The sequence below is a fragment of the Marmota flaviventris genome, chromosome 9 (genome assembly GCF_047511675.1).
Source record: "Marmota flaviventris isolate mMarFla1 chromosome 9, mMarFla1.hap1, whole genome shotgun sequence".
In the NCBI taxonomy this organism is placed as follows: Eukaryota; Metazoa; Chordata; class Mammalia; order Rodentia; family Sciuridae; genus Marmota; species Marmota flaviventris.
In genome coordinates this window covers 88867938-88889898 of record NC_092506.1, presented here as the reverse complement: position 1 = coordinate 88889898, position 21961 = coordinate 88867938, and the positions used below count along the sequence as shown (strand labels likewise).

Below are 21961 nucleotides of genomic sequence, written 5' to 3'. Positions count from 1 at the left end.
GTATTTCTCCCTACAGTTGCTCTTAAAAGAGAATGTAGTTTAGAACTCACAAGGCTGTAAGCATTCTTGGTGCAGGTCTAGGTTTTTCTTTATGGGACTAAACATATCACCTTGATATTCTTATCTGAAAAAGTCAAAGCAGCTGCTTTCCTACAGAAAGAAGAAAACATTTTTGCAGAGTGAAGTGAAAAAATGTACTACTCTCTGCTTCTTCCCACAGTATCCATAAATATGCTGAGGGAGTTTATTTTGCCAGATGGTTTTGTGACTCTGCTGAAACAAGAGATGCCTTCATTTTATATTTCCCTCAAATTCTGCCACAAACCACACTCGGGAGGAAGAAAAAAAAAAAGTCGCCATGTAAGCATGCTTACCTTTGACTGCTGAGGAAGTTGAGACACCCATAAATGATGACTCAACATCGCAGGCCTATAAAAGTAAAGGTATTTGCCAGTGGAAAGACAGCAGACTCCAGGCACAGCCATTCAAGATGCACCCAGGTGTCCTGGCTGCCTTCCTCCTCTTGAGCTGGACTCACTGTCGGGCCCTGCCCCTCCCCAGTGGTGATGATGATGAAGACTTGTCTGAGGAAGACCTCCAGTTTGCAGAGGTAGAGTAACTTACCCATCCTGAGGATGTAGCCCAGCTCTTAAATTCCTTCTCCTTTTAAAACCAGCTCATTTGGGTCTCTTTTTCAGCACTACTTGAAATCTTATTACCATCCTTCAAATCTTGCGGGAATCCTGAAGAAGAATGCAGCAAGCTCCATGGTCGACAGGCTCCGAGAAATGCAGTCTTTCTTCGGCTTAGAGGTGACGGGCAAACTGGACGATAGCACCTTAGATATCATGAAAAAACCAAGATGCGGGGTCCCTGATGTGGGCGAATACAATGTTTTCCCTCGGACTCTCAAATGGTCCCAAACGAATTTAACCTACAGGTAAATGACAGACTACATTTCCTTGATATTTGCTAGTTTTTTCTTCTGGTAGTAAATGTCTAATATTAAGTAGACCTTAAATATTTAATTGGAAGTTAAGTAGGTGTAGAAATGGCTTTAAGACTGTTGCTGGGAATGTCTTATAACATCAATAATTGTAATGTTATAATCCAACATTACTTTTCAGGGAACATCTCAAAACCAAAATAAAAGTAAAAATAAATTCAATAAAACTTGCAAAAATAGGACATCAGTTGCATTTATTATCATAGAGCTAAAGATAAAAGGTTCCACTCTTGTTAGAAGTTTTACAGAGGTATTTTATTTAATTTGGCTATATTGATATAATTCCAAACTTTTAGCATGCAAAATAAGTTCTATTATATGTCTGAATACTTTAAGAAGCCACATGGTCAAACATATGGAGATGCTCAGATATCTAATTGAATTCTTAACTTTTTATCCTTGGATATCACCATAACTAATAAATTCTACCTATAGTAGAACTTTTAAAAAAGACATTGCATTTTAGTTGAAAAGCAATGTTCCAAGAAAGTGTATTGTAAAATAGCTCTAACTTTCCAAAATTTAATTGAAACTTTCTCTGTTGAATAGAATTGTGAATTATACCCCTGATATGACTCATTCTGAAGTGGAGAAGGCATTTAAAAAAGCCTTCAAAGTATGGTCCGATGTGACACCTTTGAATTTTACCAGACTCCATGATGGCACAGCAGACATCATGATCTCTTTTGGAACTAAAGGTAATGAGGCAGAATCATTTCTGAAATGTTTTTATATTCTAATCCTTAATCGGTTCTATTTTTATTCCTTCTTCTAGTCATTCATTAAGTTTATAGCATTTAACAAAAGTTGAGCAAGCGCACCTGTGCCAGGTTCTACTGGGCATGCTCAGATTCTGACTCTCCCTTTTGTTTGTAGAGCATGGAGACTTCTACCCATTTGATGGACCCTCTGGTCTGCTGGCTCATGCTTTTCCTCCTGGACCAAACTATGGAGGAGATGCCCATTTTGATGATGATGAAGACTGGACCAGTAGTTCTAAAGGTAATGTTTTTTATACAGATGAATTAATGTATTATTAGATTACACACTGAACATATTCCTACAAAGTGAAGAAGCATAAAATAAATTGTATTTAGCATTTGATTATATTTTCTAAAATAAATAAATAAAAACAATCTTATTCTTGTTAGTATCTCTACAAGAGACATTTCTACAAATAAATTGTGAATGTGAAAAAATGGATAAAATGTATTACTTTATCATCCTGATTTGAGGGATGCTAACTTAGAAGTCTGACTAAAATGTCTTCTCTGTCAGCAAAGGAAATTTTATTGTGGGTTCCCTTTTTTGCATGCTGAAGAAGTATAGTTTACATAAATTTATATCTAAAAGTCATTAGGACTCCATCTATGGGTCATAACTGAATTGCATGGGAATTGAAATAGATTTTTCCCTTGTAGAAATATTAATGACATGAATTCAGACAACTTTCTATTCCTTATTGCATGAGTTACTTGCTTCATATTTGCCTACAGCACTCATTTTATAAACACTGCTTTGAGAAATCAAGATAATATCTTTAAATGCACTGAGACAGATAAGATGAAGGATGTATTTACAAGAGGAAAATGAAACGGATTGTGGAATGCATTTATTTAGTCATTGAATCTTCAAAGCTCAAATTAATTACAATGCAAATTTAGGAAGAAAAATCACAGAATTTTTCAAAGAGAGTTTAATTTTGGAACTAGAGAGATTCTAATTTAGGGCAACTAGAGGCAGTCTTTATAGACAGCTGATTTTTATTTTTCATTGAAATATAAAGGATTATTTTTCCCAAGTAAAACTGGGCCTTAAATGATCAGTGTCTCAACACCAGTGCCTCTAAAGGAAAGAGTGAAAATTCACATATTCACATATTTGAGTATTTCATAGGTGAGAATGACCTTAGGAAGAAAGAACAACACTAACTAGTGTTAAGACAGAGTTACAGTAAGACTCAGATTTAGATTCCTATATAAGTTCTGCATTTGAAACATATATAACTGAAATAAATGAAAACTTCCACAAATAAATCTGGAATAAGTTTTCAGTTGAAGACCAAGAAAGGTATGCATTACTGGTCACTTTAGTAAAGAACTACTTATTTAGATCATGTGACCTCTGTATGTGTATGTGCAGAATTTACTAACTTAGTTCAGTCTCTTCATGTACAGGCTATGATAACAGGGTATTTAAGGTAGAACTGAAATTACTGGCTCCAGCTTTCATGTATTCTAAGCAGAAGTAAATATCCCTATTGCCTTACACATCTTATTTTTCTTTTAATGTTTTATTGTCCTTTTTCTCCCCTATCTAAAGTATCAATATTAGGAAGCTAAAAATTGATAAAAAGAATGTCTAGAGGAAACCATGACAACAGTGACATACTCATATTCTAGAGTACAGGGGAAATGCTCAATCATACATAGTTTCTGGTATTATAAACTCTATGGTCTGGATAAATTCTGGAAAGGATCATTTGGTTGGAATTTGTTCCCAAGTGTATACCCAGAGACCCTAGTTGATGTGTTCTCTATACTTGGTCATTATCTCTTGGATGCTGACTCCTGTTTGGATGCTGTTCTAGACTGCATATTAGCTAGGCAAGGCTCTATGTGATTTCCCTACTTCTAATTTAAGGTAATTTCTGTCCACTTTCCTCCCCTGGCCTAAGAATAAAAATAGCATATCAGGATTCCTATTGTATTCACAGTAAATCCTTATGGACTAATAAGTATATGAGAGCAATCTGTTGATATTGCTGTAGGTAACTGATTAATTATGTAGGCAACTATAATCAAAGAGAACCATAAATTATTAATAAAGATTATATCAATACTTTGAATTTTTCTTCAAGCCACTGAATATTAATTTTTAAAAGTGAACAAGATAATGAAGAAAGAGAAAAGTAAGATGGAAAAAATATTTCTTTCATTGACTGAAATTCCTTTTTTTCTCACTGTTTCTTTGTTTTCTTACAGGGTACAACTTGTTTCTTGTAGCTGCCCATGAGTTTGGTCACTCCTTAGGTCTTGACCACTCCAAGGACCCAGGAGCCCTCATGTTTCCCATCTACACCTACACTGGAAAAAGCCATTTCATGCTTCCTGATGATGATGTACAAGGAATCCAGTCTCTCTATGGTGACTTAATTTATCAGCTATAAAAACAGAATAGGATTAGTTATAAAATTAGTTACATAAGTAGAATAGATGCATGCATTTTTTTTCTTTCTAAATTGTCCAAGGAGAAAATATTCCATTCTCTATGCTTTTTTGCATAATATAATTTCTGTATTTGTATTTTATACATTGTCAGGTACATTAGATACCCTCAAAATACCTCTACCATGAAAAATGAAAATATTTTATTTCCCATTTAACCAATAAAGCAACTAAGCCTGTTAGAGTTTAGTATACCTATAGTAACACAGTTGATGGTGAAAGCAGTTATAAATTCTTGATATTTTTTCAACTAGTCTAATTGCCATAGTAGAAATAACTCTTGTGAACTTCAGTAGTTTTTAACCAATAATTTCAATGACAATGAAGAAATTCCACCTTTTATTCTCCTAATTTTTCCATAATATTTACAAAACATTTAAATCTTAACCAAAACATTTATTTATAGATTACCTGCCATAAATAGAATGAAAGCCACCATGCAGTCATTAGTGTAAACATATCTGGAGCAAAGAGCTCAGAAAACTTGCTCACGTCTCCTCAATCCATAATTCCTCCCCACCCCAGATTTAAATTTACTATTATAGCTAGTGTAAGCGAAGGCAAGAACTTGAAGGTGGCCAATGGAATTTTCCATTTTATTTTGCAATTTTTATTTTTACTATATTGTGAATAAGGGACTGGTAATAAAATTAGATAAAACACTGTAGGGTTACTGCTGTGCACTGCTGTGTGAGCTGGTGGAAGAGTTATAACCATGTGCAAATCACATCAGACTTGCTGCAGGCTGGCTTGTCACTGAGATGCAATGCACTGTGGCAAACTGGTGACCCAACATAAGCTGATATTGACAGTTGATAAAATAGTCAGGAGAAGGAGCCGCTTTGAGAGCTATTACAGGCATAGCATGCCATCAGAAATGGCTTTAAGAGAAATATGTTTCTCAAGAACAGTTTGTCAATTGGTGATACAAACTATGGAGGAAGTTTTCTCAGTCTTTTGCTTTTTTCTCATATCTATCAGATAAAAAATTTAATTTGTAGTTCAGCTGAGTTTGAAGGTTTGTTGAAGGATGAAAGCAGAGAGGTAGTCCCCCTGCAAGACCTTGGTAACCCTGGAGAAAGGAGGTAGGATTACCATTATGTAGGAGCTTTAGGACTTACTGCCCTCCTTGGAGGGAATCCATTCTTGTTCTCCATAAGCAGGATCAGACTGTTGTGCTGTGACTCAGGTCACCAGGAGGGGTCATACTCAGCAGCTTCTCCCATTTATTTCACAACTGCAGGTCCAGGAGATGAAGATCCCAACCCTAAACATCCCAAAACACCAGACAAATGTGACCCCTCCTTATCCCTTGATGCCATTACCAGTCTCCGAGGAGAAACAATGATCTTTAAAGACAGGTACTCTTGAGAGTCTTTCATCAAATCTGTATGTGATAAACATTTGCATGGTCATGTTTGCAAACTGCCAAAACATCCAGTCAAACATCTAGAGTCTAACAGGGAAAAGAATAGACTTTTGGGCAGTTTATTTACATGTTGCAGATCCAATAAATGACTGATGAATAGACACTTTCCTTTCCAATGGATAATCCTAACATTGAGCAGCTTCTTTTACATCTTTGGTTATCTTTCTTATAAAGACAACAAAGTAAAGTAAGTAATCCAATTTATTTGAAAAACAGACAGATACTGAGAGTAATTACTGAATTAGTAAAATGTTACTCATTAATGTTCATAAGAATTCCTTTTGGTATGGAAAGACTTTGATTTCAGATACCTAGGTTGGAATTTGAGAGGGGGGATGCTTTGCAACCTAAACTTATAGATATGAACATTGAAATATTAATTTTCAATTTCTAAATTGTTGTATGATGCTCATTTGTTTATCTGTTCACTAATCTGTTAGCTGCCCCCTCATTTTGATCCTACAGCATTCCCACCACCTTTCATACAACTCTAATTACATTGTGCTCTGGTGCTTTCTCACATTATCAGTGAGATAATGTGAAAACTACATGGAACTACATGGAAGACATAGCTTGTGTATTCATGTTTTTTTTTTTTTCTAAAGCCCAACACAGTGCCTGGCATATTGCTTGCCACTTGCAAGATTTACAAAACAAGAAAAAAGCACCATGTCAACCCACAAAAGACTCAGAGCTTTCACTAAAGTTCTGTGACATTTTAAACTTGAATACCTTAGGTTAGCATTAGGATAACCAAAACTTAAAACTACCCTTAAAGGAATATGGAACTTTTTCCCCTTCACAGGTGCTAGGGGACAGTTGTGTTAATTGTGTTGATGTGGAGAGAGGTGGCTTGCAGGATAGAAATATTGCACTTAAAATATGATAGAAAATTATGTCTTTCTATTCTTGTGCTAGATTCTTTTGGCGCCTGCACCCTCAGCAGGTTGATGCAGAGCTGTTTTTGACAAAATCATTTTGGCCAGAACTTCCCAATCGTGTTGATGCTGCATATGAACATCCTTCTCACGACCTTATATTCATCTTCCGAGGTAAGCCATCCAAGGTGAGGCCTTCCACATGACCAGGGGAGACAGTGATAGACCTGAGACTTACTAAAATGATCACTACCAGAAATACACCTAAATTAAGGATCAGATGAAAACCAAAAACCACCTGACCATTCTACCAAATATCCCTAAATTTGATATGCAAGAGTTCTATCTTATTAGCTATCGTATCTATTTGCATCATATCCATAATTTCAATTTTTTTTCTCTTGGTTTCTCTTAAAAGTTGCTTACTGGGGGCTGGAGAGGTGGCTCAGTGGTAGATCTCTTGCTGAGGCTTCCATCATTAGCACTGAAAAAAAAAATCTCTATATATTGCTTACTGAGAAACCATAACATTGTACATTTTGAAAAAGTGAAAAAATGTTAATTATAATTCCCCTTTCTGTAAACAAGTTCATTTTATTATGTTCTCACTTTCTTTTCTAGTCCTTCACCATATTTAATACATATTGTTTACATATTTGGTTTCAAAGCATAGATACAGGTTTAAATTCTACTTATTCTGTTGATATAAAATCATGAAAAATTTCCAAATTGCTATTCTGTCTTCATGACCACAATTTAATGCTATGTTTATCTAACATTCTACTCGCATTATTTTTATTATTTGACTACTATAACTAATGTAATAATGAAGTTACTTTTTAGAGAAAGAAATAACTTTCTAACTGGTATAAAATATGTATTTTCAATTTACTATTGGGCTGTATAGTCAAACAAGAATTTTTTACCCAACTCTAAACAATATTCAGAGGTAATAAATTGCCAAATTAATTTTGATATCTGGTTGGCTATATTCAGAACTAGGAAGTTAGGGTCTTAAACACTAATTTTTATTGGAATAATGCTTATATCTCTATGTTTCATTAACACTGTGACCATGAACACTGAATATTTTATTTCTGAAATATAGTATTTTTTTAAGTAAATGTCCACACGTGTGAGTCCTAATAGATTTTCTTTACACTAAAACTGTTTTTTTTCACTTCTTCTAGGTAGAAAATTTTGGGCTCTTAATGGTTATGACATTCTGGAAGGTTATCCCCAAAAAATATCTGAACTAGGTTTTCCAAAAGAGGTTAAGAAGATAAGTGCTGCTGTTCATTTTGAGGACACGGGCAAGACCCTCTTCTTCTCGGGAAACCAGGTCTGGAGGTAAGACAACAATATGCACTGTCCCATCTTGTGTAATGGGGACAAAGCAAGCCTCAAACATCTGCCACTACTCTAAGTTATTATCTCACCATATTATTTTAAATTTCATACCAGTCACTCATTTCTGTTCCATGTAAGCTCCTGCACGGGCTCCAGACATGTTTAAAATCTGAATTTCTCTTAAATACACACACTCTACCCACCTCTTCTCAACCGCTCTTTTCTTTCTTAGCCATTTATTATGCCTAAACCATGGCAAACTGCTACTTTTACTTTGGTATCTTTATTCTTTTTAATCTTTTACCTGGACTCTCTTTCTTGTCACCACCTCCTAATTTATAAGTGGTTCTATTTTCCGGGGTTAGAGAGGACTCCAGAATGGGTACAGGTAATGATTAATTGAGAAAAGGCTCCATGTTTGTAGAATCAGCTGATCCACTAGAGAGGGTGATCAGTAAGCTGATGGGCCCATAGTTTGTAAAGTCAAATTTCTGAAGAGAAAATGGAACTGGAATATTTACAACATATTTAAAGGTTCAGGCAGCACTGAGAAACATTTAGGAGCCCAGATCCATTTCTACAATGGGGAATGACAATATATCAAGGAACTCCACACTCGAAATATTTAGAATGGATGCTTTATTCTATTTCTACATACACACAGGCACACACACATGCACAACTATACGCTATATACATCTTCCTGTGTGTATCATCTTTGTCTTTTGAATTATTTTTTTCTGATAATTAAATTTGTACCTCTCTAAAAATTACTGACAGCTTCTATCTGGCACAACTTTCCATTTCCTACACTCTGGAAAACTCTATGGTTCAGTCAGGACGAATTGCTTATCAGATCTCAAATATACTGTGCTTTCATATCCCCCTCAGCTTCTCTTACATAATTTTCTTCCTTTCATCTCTCCCTCTTAAAACTCTAACTATCTGAAATATTTGAAGTATTATTTTGTCTACAGAATTTTTGAGCACCCTACTCAGAGGTTATCTCCCCTTTTCCTGTACAGTCATGACATTTTCTGTTTACTCTCTTATGGTGCTTAACACTTAACTTATAATGCTTACCTTATAATGCCTGGTGTTGAGCTGGGGATGCAGCTTAGAGGCAGAGCATTGCTTAACGTAACAAAGCCATAGGTTCCAACCCCAGTAACACACACACACACACAAAGAGCCTGATGCTGTAATTGTGTGTATATGTCATATGTCTAAGCTTTCTTGATGGGTCAGGAATTCTTACCATTTACCTATTAGGATATACTTCAAGGATATAAAAGGCTCCCATCAGTAACAATAGCACCTTAAGGGATAATATTTTTTTAGGTTAATTTCAGAATGTATTCTGTTGGCCAGGGTGTGGTGGTGACAGGGAAGAAGAAATGTAGAATATACAGTTATGCATGGGGAAACCTATTCTCTCCTTTCAATCTTTACTACCATAAGCCCTTATAACATTTTAGAGCTGAATTTAAACTTTAAATATTTTTATATCCATTACTGTATTTAGCAAGTTATTTTACACATATTAGAAGATCAATAGATAATTATTCAATGAATATATTTATTCAATGAAATATATTTTTTCATTCTAAGAATGCCATCCTAATGACATGCTTTTATAACAGGTACAAAATTTGTAAAGTGGAAATAAGCTTGTAATTATCCTTACAAAGATGACCTTTAAAAAGGTCAACAAATACTCATCAAGCATTCATTACTAATTAAAAAGAAACTATCAGATATTTTAAAACTTGTCCGTTCTGAAAGGTACCATTGAATCCATTGTATTATATCTAAAATTGTTTTGTTTTGAGGTGGGTTCTCCCTATGTTGCCCAGGCTGACCTTGAACTTGAGATCCTCCTGCTTCAGTCTCCCAAGTAGCTGGAATTGCATGTTTTCACCTCTTCAATGGGCTTAAATCATTTTTAAGAACTAGAATTTACTTAAGAATTTCTTTTTCTTATTAAATAGATATGATGATACTAATCATATCATGGACAAAGACTATCCCAGACTGATAGAGGAGGAATTCCCAGGAATTGGCGATAAAGTGGATGCTGTATATGAGAAAAATGGTAATTATTACATTGCATTAAACTTCAACAAGAGCTTCTGCAGCTCCTTAAAACTCTTTTCTGTATGAAGGGTTTTAATATAGGACTTAGATGTGCTATTAAATATCTGGCAGTTAACTCATTAATTATTCTTGAGTGACTACTTACACAGAGCACAAACAAAAAAAATAAGTTGCTTAGAAAAAAATGAAAATTTTAATTATTGCTAATTCTGTAAAAAAGTCATGCCAAACCCTATATATTACCTTAAATTATATGTAAAAATGCCAAGATGGAAAGGATGTTGCCAGAATTTAAACTAGGAATGGAGTGGGGGTAATTTATAAATAAAGGCTCATAATAACCAATAATTTATATGACTTTTTGCTTTAATTACGAAAGGAAGTATTGTCCCTAACTTACAACCAATAACTAATATAAGTATTTCTAGCATCGAAATTGGAATTCATGGTAAGACAATGAATTCTAGGTGGTATTTTAGAAGATCTGAGAACATTTATCCCTTTTCTTTTAAACTTATAAGCAAGACACTAAAATGTTAGTAGGATTTAAAAAGATAAAAATTGCAATGTTAAAAATAATTCAACTCTAACAGATTGGACATTTAAGATTAGCTGTAGTAAAACCTTTTTATTTTCAAACTTTGAAATTTCCCTTATGGTCTTTTTCTTGTAGGTTATATTTATTTTTTCAATGGACCCATACAGTTCGAATATAGCATCTGGAGTAACCGTATTGTTCGTGTCATGCCAGCAAATTCATTACTGTGGTGTTAAGTGTCTTTAAACATTGTTATTTAAATCCTGGAGATCACTTTGGATAATACTTCCAGAAATGTGGGGCAAGGGAGGACAGCTTCGTTCTGTGAACAAGCTTTCATAAGTTATCTTTGAGCATTTATTATCTATATGACTATGCGTGGCTGGAACCACATTGAAGAATTTTGAAGTAATGAAGTCGAGTACCTCCAAGGATCACCTGATTCCTGTGTGCTCTATAGCAGCAACAGTTGATGGTATTTCCCACACCAAAAGTGGGAATATGGTGTGTCACTGAGATTATAAAGTAAATCACATATAATTATGAATCATCTTTATTACAATGTACAAAATAGTATAAACATGAACATTTTGAGAAGTGTATCATAGAAATAAAGGGAAATGCCAGTAATAGACTTGTAGACAACTTTCCAAAGAAATAATTTGGGTTTTACACTGAGAATATTCATATGTACATGTCCCTCTTTATACAAACATTAAGAAAATATCAAAGTTACTAAAGAAAGGAGACAAAGACTAATAAGAGGACCATAGATGCAGCTTTGGATTTTGTTTAATTTTCGCTTTTGGCAATGGATTGCTTTCAGATAAGACAAATATTCCTCTGTGTATTGATAGAAGATCAAGAAAGAAGGTCTCTCTTTTTATTAAAACATTTTGGGGCTTTGCAAAGTCACAAAGTAAAAAATTAAAACTGTTATCAAAATAATTTAGGTGATAGCATTATGTTTCCATAAATCACTTGATTATTTAAGACTCAAATTTATGTTTCAATCATATTTTAACTAATTGTTTTAATTGTCCAGTTTACCTTGGACATATAGGCTATTTTCTAAAGACTTAACTAGCAAGGAATAAAATATATCTTACAAATTGGAAGTATTTATGTTAAAACAGAGACATCCAAAATAAGGAAAATAGTGTACTAGACTGTGATCCTCTTGAGATATGGGACTGTGTTGTTTTTCTCTGCTTTTTTTTCCCCAATTCTTCAGCACTTGGCAGGGCACTGAGTACTTGCTGAATACATGAGTGGCCCCCAGAGGAAGAACCATTGTGCTGAGAAATCTTGTTCATAAAAACTCAGGCAAAAAAAATGAAATATATATTTGCACAATGTATTATAATGTGTTAATGTTGTTTCTAATAAAAAGATATTTTCAACAGACATTTTTATATGGTATATTTTATTTTTAAGTATAATTTTAAGCTTTCCTCACAAAATAATTTATTATCAATATTTCTTGGTGAATGCAGTTTACTCTCCCCAGCCTCTCAGAATTTAAATTTAAAATTAATTGTACTGGGCTATGTCAAAGTTCTGATAGAGTTTGCTCAGCACGGTGCTGATGAGACCATTCCTTCTGGGCCAGCTTCCCTAGATGAAGCACACAACTCCTCAGTATCCTCCTTGCTGACAGTATTTGGCAACTAAGTGGAAAGAGCTTCAGTTAGGAAGATTGAGTTCTACTTCTCGCTCTGCCTTGAATTCTGCCCTGTGACTTTATACAGGTTATTTCATCTCCGTGGGCCTTACCTTTCTTATCTGTAAAAGGAGAGGATTGAAAGCTGTGGTGAATTTGGGGAAATATGGAGAGGCAGGAAACTCTGGAGGCAGGCAAGAGAACCCAGGTCCCCCTTGGGAAATTCAAGTCCCTTCTGTTTTCCTAAGTTTTTCCCATTTGCAAACATTTAATACATTTCTGTTAAGTGTCATTCACTAGCAAAACAAAACAAAAAACAAAACCTTGATCTGTACTCCCCGAAAAGCTTATACATTACTGTGAAGACAAAACTGCAAGATGACCAATTCAGTAAGTCAGGTGCTCTGTTGGGGAGCAGGGAGCACTCACTATGGGGGAAGAATGAATTGCTGATGTCTTCTTTATGGTGTACCTCAAAAATAATCTGCATACTTTTCATTTTCCCTGACAATGTAACAGAATTCTTTATTTCTAAGTTTTGCTGTTAGGGTATAACATAGTCCATCCATCCATCCATCCATCCATCCATCCATCCATTTATCCACCAGTCCATCTAACAAAAATCAAATGGATGGCTGGGGACATAACTCAGGGCAGAATACTTGCCTAGCATGCACGAGGCCCTATATTCAATACTGAGTAGCACCAAAAAAAAAAAAAAAAAGTTTGGAAGCTGGGTGCAGTGTTGCAAAAGGTTGGAGATGTAGCTCAGTGGTAAAGCTCCCCTGTTTTCAATCTCCAGTGCCTTGCCCCTTCCCCCACCCCCCAAAATCAACTGGACACCTGTCCACCTGTCCTGTGTCAGGAATTTAAGTAGAAGTTGAGGAAATAGTGAAGAACAAAACCTCTTTACTTTTTTGGAACTCAGTCTAGTTGGAAGCACAAACATTAATGAAATAAGTATGTGTTTAAACTGCGGTAGGTGCCAAAAAGAATAGACACATGGTATTCTGAGAGCCTCTAACAAGAGGGACTTTATTGTATTTATGGGGCATGGGGGTCGAAGGCAAAGGAGGTGGTTCAGGAAAGGTTTCGCACAGAAGAGGTTCCTGAGCTAATGTAAAAGTGAGAGGTTAACTGGGCCAGTGAAGGCCATCAGGGAGAGGGCTCAGGGCCCAGTGCTCCCGACTGGAATGGTTTCTTGGAGCCTAGTAAGGAATTATAGGGGTGCTTCATGATGATTTTGGCAGAGTGTGAATTTGTTAATTATACCAAGAAAGCACCCACTACAACCATGTTTATCCTATCCTTCAAGTCAGTCGCAATGCCAAATATAAATCAGTGAATCTCTGACAAGTAAAGGGATAAAAACATATTGATTTTAAAGCCTGTAAGTTCAAATAAAAATAGCATGGGTCCTTCTAGGCAGGATGTGTAAGTCTAGTTCCTGATAACTGAGTCAGTTGACGGAAACATTAACTATTTTTGAGTGTATGGATCTGAAACATGGTTGGGCCCCTGTCTCTGTAAGAGCGTCGGGAGATCCTTTCCTGGTAAAAGCTGTTCTCTTGATCTAGAACTCAGTGAATTTTCTTTTCTTTTTAAAAATTTATTTATTTATTTATTTGTTTTTGCATTAAAATTCTTTTTTTTTTGCATTACAATTCTTAATACACCATTATACCATATTTATCATATCTCTGATTATATATAAGGTATGTTGACACCAAATTCACATCTTCATACATGTATTTTGTATAATGATGAGGGTCTCCTTTCACCATCCATACTATTGCCCTTCTTCCTCCCTTTCCCTCCCACCTCTATTCCCTATCTAGAGGTAATCTTCCTCCCTTGCTCTCCCTCCCAAGCCCATCTCTAGCAATCAGATAAATGCAAATTATAACTACTCTAAGACACCACCTCACTCCAGTAAGAGTGGCAGCCATTATGAAGACAAACAACAACAAGTTTTGGCGAGGATGCGGGGGAAAAGGTACACTCATACACTGCTGGTGGGACTGCAAATTGGTGCAGCCAATTTGGAAAGCAGTATGGATATTCCTTGGAAAACTGGGAATGGAACCACCATTTGACCCAGCTATTCCTCTTCTCAGACTATACCCAAAGGACCTAAAAACAGCATATTACAGGGACACAGCCACATCAATGTTTATAGCAGCACAATTCACAATAGCTAAACTGTGGAGCCAACCTAGATGTCCTTCAGTGGATGAATAGATTAAAAAAATGTGGCATTTATACACAATGGAATATTACTCAGCAATAAAAAAGAGTAAGATCATGGCATTTGCAGGGAAATGGATGGCATTAGAGAAGATTATGCTAAGTGAAGGTAGCCAATCCCCCCAAAACAAATGCCGAATGTCTTCTCTGATATAGAACCCAGTGAATTTTCCTGGTGTTGTATAAGGCCACTCACTGTCTTTGGCCCTAGTCTCAGGCAGATAACATACCTCTCAGGGAAACTCTGGGAGGATGATTTCCAGTTTCCTCCTGTAGAGGAAAAGCTCCTTCAGCAAAATTCTTCTCAAAGTGTGTTCTGAAGGCCAGTGCATCAGCATCACCCAGGCACTTGTCAGAGATGCACATTCTGTGTCATCCCAGAACTGCTAGATGAGGAACTCTGGTTTGGAATCAAACAATCTAGTTTTAGAAAGTCCTTCAGGTCCCTCAGGTCCCACAGTTCCTTAGGAACTGTCAAGGGAAGTGCTACTTGTTGGGAGTTTCTGAGAGAGATTTTACAGCTATTACTGGGGACCAAATCTTCTTAGTAAGAGCATGGGGAACTCTGTGCTCTGCACTCCTTCCAGAAGACTCATGGTGCATGCTAGCATATGTGTATGCAATCCAAAGGCACAGAAACTGTGTATCTCAGGTTTCCCAGATGCATTGAACATGGAGCATCATTTACTTTCTATGTTAGCATTCTCCAGAGGAACATATATATATCTTCTAAGAGGGGGTTGGGGCTCCGGCTCAGCGATAGAGTTCGATTCTCAGCACCACATATAAATAAATAAACTAAAGGTCTATCAAGAACTAAAAAATATTTAAAAAAAACTTATAAGAGGGGATTTATCATGTTGACTAATGTGGTCGGAGGCTGAATAGTCCCACAATGGCTATCTGCAGGCTTGACAGTTGGAGAAACCAGTAGCTCAGTTCAAGAAGCTGGAAGCCTCAGATCAAGAAGAACAAATGACGTAACCCCAGTCCGAGGCTGAAGGCCTGGAGGCCATCTGGAGAGTTGCAGGTGCAAGTCCACATTCAAAGGTGAGAATTACGGAGTCCAATGTTTATGGACAATGGCAGCAGCAGAAACACACACCCTCACGAAAAGCCAATAGTATGTGCATATGCAGCGTCCCCTTCTTCCCCTTGTTGTTCCATCCAGGCCCCTCACTATAGGATGGTGTTGTCCACCTGCAGGGCCATTTTTCCTACTCAGTCTGCTGACCCACATGCCAATCATCTCTGGAGACACTCTCACAGACACACCCAGCAGTGTGCTTTACCAGTCTTACAGGTGTCTCTCAATCCAGTCAAGTTAACAACCAAGATTAACCATTGTACTTTATTTTTCTCTTATTTTAGAAAGATATTTAATTTGATTTCAGAAAACTTTTCCTTATTTGCTTTATCATTTGCTGTCACTCTTAGAGATATCCCTATGATAAAGAGTGACATAGATACAGATATAAATATATAAAGTCAGGATACTTTCTTGACCCCTAATCTCAATTCCAAATTCTCAATATGACTAGAGTTACCTAGATCAGTGTTATTCCACTGTGGCCAATCATAAAATTCAAAAAAATGATCAATATCTATTTGGAGTTTACCACTGGGGGCTGTTGTGGTTTTTAAAGAGAGCACCTTGTAAGTTAAGCAGAGTATCCTAATAGAATCTTCTGTGAAATAACTAACAGGTTAAAAACAGAAAGGCTATTCTCACAGATGTTCTTAAATGGGGTGAGAAGGCCAAACGAACATTTTATGAGACATGATACTATATCCTCAGAACTAGTATACTGGGCAAATGTGATAGACTCAAATTGAATAACACTAACAATGTCATCTTCATAATCTAATGAGAATTAAAAGTTTGAAGGGTTTCTCAATGTTTAACAATATCCAGAATGTATTTGAAATAGGAGAAACTGATAAGATTTTATACTGGTAGAACAAATTATGTCCTTGGAATTATCCTGAAGAACTTCCATAATAGATTTAAAATATTGTCCTGTAACTCCTTATCCTCATTGTAGAGTCAAAACACCAAAACATATATAATAGACCTTGTAAAAAGATAGCTATATACCAAATTTTTTTAAAAAAATTTTATTGTTGGTTGTTCAAAACATTACATAGTTCTTGATATATCATATTTCACACTTTGATTCAAGCGGGTTATGAACTCCCATTTTTACCCCATATACAGATTGCAGAATCACATCAGTTACACATCCATTGATTTACATATTGCCATACTAGTGTCTGTTGTGTTCTGCTGCCTTTCCTATCCTCTACTATCCCCCCTCCCCTCCCCTCCCCTCCCCTCTTCTCTCTCTGCCCCCTCTACTGTCATTCATTTGTCCCCCCTTGTATTATTTTTCCCTTTCCCCTCACTTCCTCTTGTATCTACATACCAAATTTAAGCCCTGGTCACAGAAGTTATCTTGAGTTTAAGGATTTGTCAGGAAGCTGTGGGATTATAAAAGCTCCACTAGGTGGCACCAGCAACACCTTTCTTAAAATTTTGAAACATTAAATTTGAATTAAATGACAGAACTAGGCTTTGTTCTTTAATATTGGAATGAGGAACTTGGCCAAATGGCTGATTGTGTAATTCCTGAATTTATGTCATTGACTTTCAAAAAGATTTAACAACCATTATGAACTCAAGAATACAAGTTCTTAGTCATGTATGTGTCCCTGTCACTTATTACAAGAAGTCAGAGTCAGGATGGTGTGTCAGGCCAAGCCACCAAGACCTGTGGTGTACATGCCTTGTTTTTGGGACGTGAGAGCCATATTGGGCCTTTGGGTGACAGACTCCAATGTTAAACACAAAACACAAAATACACAAAAATCAATCCCCCAAAGAAACCAGACTAGCACTGTTCCAACAAGAGGGAAGAAAATTCACATTACCAGGGGTGGTAAATCTTGTTTTCCAAGTGAAAAGGTGAATAGTCATTTATCACCTGGGGACAATGACAGGTTTAGAGGAAAATAATGTTTAAAGTTCCCAAAATTTCTTTCCCACATGACTCTAGTTTTTCTAAGTTTTTGGACTTCATAGCTGCCTGATATTCTGATGAGTGTGAAATGCTAATCTAGGCTTTCTTGGTTGGGTTGGTTAGACCTCCCTGCTTACTCAGACTGACCTACAGTTAACAATGACCTTTAGAAAATCAAAATGTACTGAGTTTATAGCAACGACGGGGCCATTTTTTTAAGAGTAAATCATAATGTCCTGCTTGATCTAACTTGTTAAAACTATGCTTTAAAATTATTCTTTGAGGAGGGAAATTTCTTTTCTATATAGGAAAATCTGAACAGGTCAAATTTAATCGCATGAATGCTATTTTTCCCCCATAACAAACATTTATTAAAAATTCATAATTGCATATCCTAGAATTAATCATTCAATTGTGTCACCACATATCAATTGGGCAAGGAACAATTATGAGTATTCAACATCCAGAGAGTTCTGAATCTCAAGTCTTGGTTGTAGTGGGACTGGGTCCATGTGATTCAAATCTGCCTGTTACCTCGCAGTTCTTTAAAGGTGAAGGTATATCTATTCCCATTTTCATAGCTTTATGCTGGATGGAAAGACATTGATAAAGCATCCTTATCTATGTCTCCATTTCTTTCATCAAAAAGATTTAAAATTAGCAACTAAAAAGATAGGCTTTTTTTGCTTGTCTTCTAAGCATTCCTTTTCTTGACAACTGTCTTAGACCAGGCACTAAAAGTACAGTCCAGGTCATGAGCAAAGCAGTTCATCTGACCCTTCCAATTCTATCTTAAAGGAGTTTTGAGTTTTATACTTCAGCCAGCCTGTACTTCAGTTCAGTGAGTGCCCAGGGTCTTTTGACTTTGTTTCCAAAACAATGCACAGAGCCGTTACTTATCTCTAGGGACATATGATACATGGTGTCAGCTGGTGCTGGCTCAGTCTCTTAGCAAACTTTGGTTCAAATCATTTCGACCTGAGCTGAGGTCTGAGAAACATCACCAGCTTTGCCTCCAGCCAAGCCCACTTTTATTAATCTACTTATCTTGCCTTATCCCATATAAGATCTTTCCTAAGAAGTTGTATTCCCTGTTTCACAGGAAACCTCTAAATTACTTTATGATTTGAATAACAGAAAGATAAAACAAAGACCAAGGAAGTTGGGTAATAAGGAACTGAAATTCCGGTAAATATTTTGTAGTAGTGGTAATGGAAGTAGAGTACTTAGCAACAAAAATCACTGAGAAATTATGTGGGCTTAAGTCAAATGTGAATTAAGAGCTCAGAGCTATTTTACTAGAGCTGCATTCTACACTCTGCTTGGTGTTTACATTTAAGTTCAAAACATTTCCCAAGGTCTTCAATATGGTAGATTTAGGAACTAGGAACACACGGCAGTATTGGGTATCCTGCATTTACATGAGATAAAAACAAAGGAACAGATTGGACCATTTGCTTTCAATGCCTTCATCTTACAAATAAGAAACTGAGGCCAAAGGAAAGCAAAGGAGCTGTCCAAGATCACTGAATAATGTTTGAGATTGGACCGTACAATCACCCAGTGTTCCTCCTCTAGCATGTAAATTCCCCTACTGATTTCCATGGGACAGAACCTTGTATGTTCAGACCTCTATTATTGATTAAGGGGCATGAAATACACCTACTTCTACTTCTGTAAAGGTACCACTAATGTTACGGTGCCCTTGACCCAGAGTTGGGAGAAGCTGAGTCTGTGCATCTGTGTCACTTTGGACAAAGGTCAGGCCTCAAAGGTCAGGGTCTCTGGCCTTTGCTGATTATCTCCCCTCTGCAGAGGTCTCTTGACCCTAACTGACCTGAGCCAGGAGAGATGGAGGGAGCTCTGGCTCAACTGTCTGGGACTCAGTGTAAAATCTTCTCTATCAGGACAACTCTGACCTTGAGCCCAGTTTTGATGTTCTGGTTTCCATGTTTTCTCTAAGATGAGTCCCCACTTTTGCTGCAACCTGGTGAACTAGACCCCTCTTTTCTTCCCTAGAGTCCCAGCTTTTTTAATACTCTGCCCGGAAGACATTCTTTCTTTTTTTCTCAACTTTAGAGATTTGAGTTTCTGGTGCTTGCCTTGGTCCAGAGGCTAAATCCCACTGTTGATGGGGGGGGGGGGGCTGGTCTCTGCCTTCAGTAAAGACGTAAATACTAAGACATGCACAAAACCATCGTAAATTTTGCCACATCCATTCCAAACATCTTACGTTTCCCTTCCCTTTCTTGCTATCAGACATCATGTTGACTTCTAGTGGGAAAATAGCTGTCAACTAACCCCACATCATTTAAACACCAACCCCATAACCTCCCTCTGGACATCAGCAGCACAAAAACCAGTTACCACCTTTGCTGTACCATCTCTCAATGTCATCTTCTGTGACTGAACCACCGTCACATCACCCAAGCCTGGGTCTGTCTCTAACACTTGGGAGGCCTTTCCTAGCTCTTTTTTTCCCTTCTTACTTTTGTTTTTGCTTTGAACGGCAAGGGACCTCTGACATATAAGTATGGAAACCTTGACTTGTATGTCCCTTCATTCCTGGCTTTGCCACGACTAGTTGTGCACACATCACTGAAAGATTACACTCATTCTTGGGAGAATGAGCCTGGAACAGAGGCCCTCTTAAGCCTTAGCATCAGGAAATTCAGAGATTCATGGTCTAGAATGGCCCCGTTAATAGAAGCATAACATGCATCAGATATGTAATTTTAAATTTTCTAGTAATCTCCTTTAAAAAAAAGTAAAAAAAAAGAAGGTAAAATGCACTTTAATAATATATTTTATTTAACTGACTAGATCTAAAACACCATCATCCCAAATATAATGGAGGTTTACAAAATTATTGATGAACTATTTTACATCTGTCTTTCATATAAAGTCTTCAAAATCTGGTGTTTATTCTATACTTACAGTACATCTCAATTCCAACTAGCCCCATTTTCAGTGCTCAGTCACCACCTATGGCATGGGGTGGTCCATTCCTGCACTCATGGTGACTTGTGATCTCAGGAGAGCAAAGTAGGACCCTCCCCAGTGTGGTACAGTCAGTTCCCTTCAATTTCCCCAATCTACTAGCCTCCTTTAGTCTTGCTTTATTCAGAATCTAACCTAACCTAGACCTCTTGACAACATCACTGACTCCATCATCCTTTTCACTACTGGACTCCTGCAGTTTGAATGTGTCCCCTAAATTTCCTGTGTTGGAAACTTACTCCCTAAATTCATATCTTGATAGCATTTGAGAGGTGAGGACTTTGGCAGGCAATTGACTCTGCTTCCATGAATGGACTGATCCATTCCCAGATTAAAGGATTCATGAGTTACCATAGGAATGCCCTTGTTGTAAAGTGAGCTCTCCCTGGTTCACTTACTCTGTCTCACCATGAGACACCCTCTGACACTTCATCATGCACCAGGAAGGCCCTCATCAGAAGCTGGGCACATGCCTATGCCAAACTCTTCAACTTCTCAGCCTCTAGAACCATGAACCAAACAAACTCTGTCTTTATAAATTATCCTTTCTCTGGTGTTTTGTTAAAGCAACTGAAAATGGACTAAGACACCAGCATCCCCCAAACTCAAAGTCTTCGGAATGTGAAAGCTCTACCCTCAGGAGGATTGATTGGTTTTTGAGTTGTTTTGATGCTGGGGATTGAACCCAAGGCCTTGTGCATGATAAGTACATGTCTAGCACTGAGCTTCACCCCAAGAGAGTTGGTTGGATAATGTAGATACTACTTGTGAGGCAGCAGTGAAGAAATGGAGCCCATATTACAATATGACAAAGAATCATCAATGAAACATTATAAAAATCAGGATCAATTTACCTGTTTCTGGGAGACTGCTGTGAAACATCAAGGGGATTATGCCACCTTTCTGAGAATAAACCCATTTCTAAAATTGGTTGAGGATAATAGTAACAAAAATCATACTTTTCTTTGTGTCAAAGCTGTTTAAGTGCTTCACAAGTATTTATTTATTGTTATGATAGTTCTACATTTGTTCACATTTTATAATTGAAGAAGCAAGTACAGAGAGATTAAGAGATCTGTCTTAGTACGTGGAAAAACTGAGATTTGAACCCAACCATTCTATCTGCAAATCTATGCACTATGCTGAAATAATGGATATACAGTCCTTAGCAGAGTCCCTGGTACATATCAAGTGCTCAAGAAATAATTGGTACTACTTTCATAGTCCTGAGATGGTGGGAGGGATGGGCCAGGAGTGATAGAGACATGGGGTGTTGGATCTAACTCAATCTCAGACACAAAACCCTTCCAAAAAAATCAGTTGCTGAAGTCATTCTTTCAGGTTTACACCTATTCTTAAGCATTTCCTCTATTCCTATAATCTATGGGCAAGTTCTCTTCAGTTTTGTTGAAATGTTTGTATATCTGCTTTGTTTTTGGAGGATATGAAGTTCTCTTTTAAAAATTCTAAGAAGAAGTTCTCTAGACCTAAGAATAAAGCATGAAT

At 36.8% G+C, this 21961-nt stretch overlaps 1 protein-coding gene across 1 annotated transcript; it reads left to right on the top strand.

The window, feature by feature from the left end:
* The first annotated feature begins 490 nt into the window (after window positions 1–490).
* Mmp13 (matrix metallopeptidase 13) lies at window positions 491–10761 on the top strand. The gene is made up of 10 exons (XM_027930628.2): window positions 491–610; window positions 699–940; window positions 1556–1704; window positions 1883–2008; window positions 3991–4152; window positions 5477–5594; window positions 6581–6714; window positions 7731–7890; window positions 9882–9985; window positions 10661–10761. The coding sequence occupies exons 1-10, from the start codon at window positions 491–493 to the stop codon at window positions 10759–10761; spliced, it is 1416 nt and encodes a 471-aa protein (XP_027786429.2).
* Window positions 10762–21961: the final 11200 nt, after the last annotated feature.

Bases quoted from the DNA above. Each gene is read 5' to 3' on its own strand.
- Mmp13 (XM_027930628.2), top strand. From the start codon at position 491: ATGCACCCAGGTGTCCTGGCTGCCTTCCTCCTCTTGAGCTGGACTCAC. The intron at 611-698 runs GTAGAGTAACTT...TCTCTTTTTCAG, and splicing joins AAGACCTCCAGTTTGCAGAG to CACTACTTGAAATCTTATTA. The intron at 5,595-6,580 runs GTACTCTTGAGA...TTCTTGTGCTAG, and splicing joins ACAATGATCTTTAAAGACAG to ATTCTTTTGGCGCCTGCACC.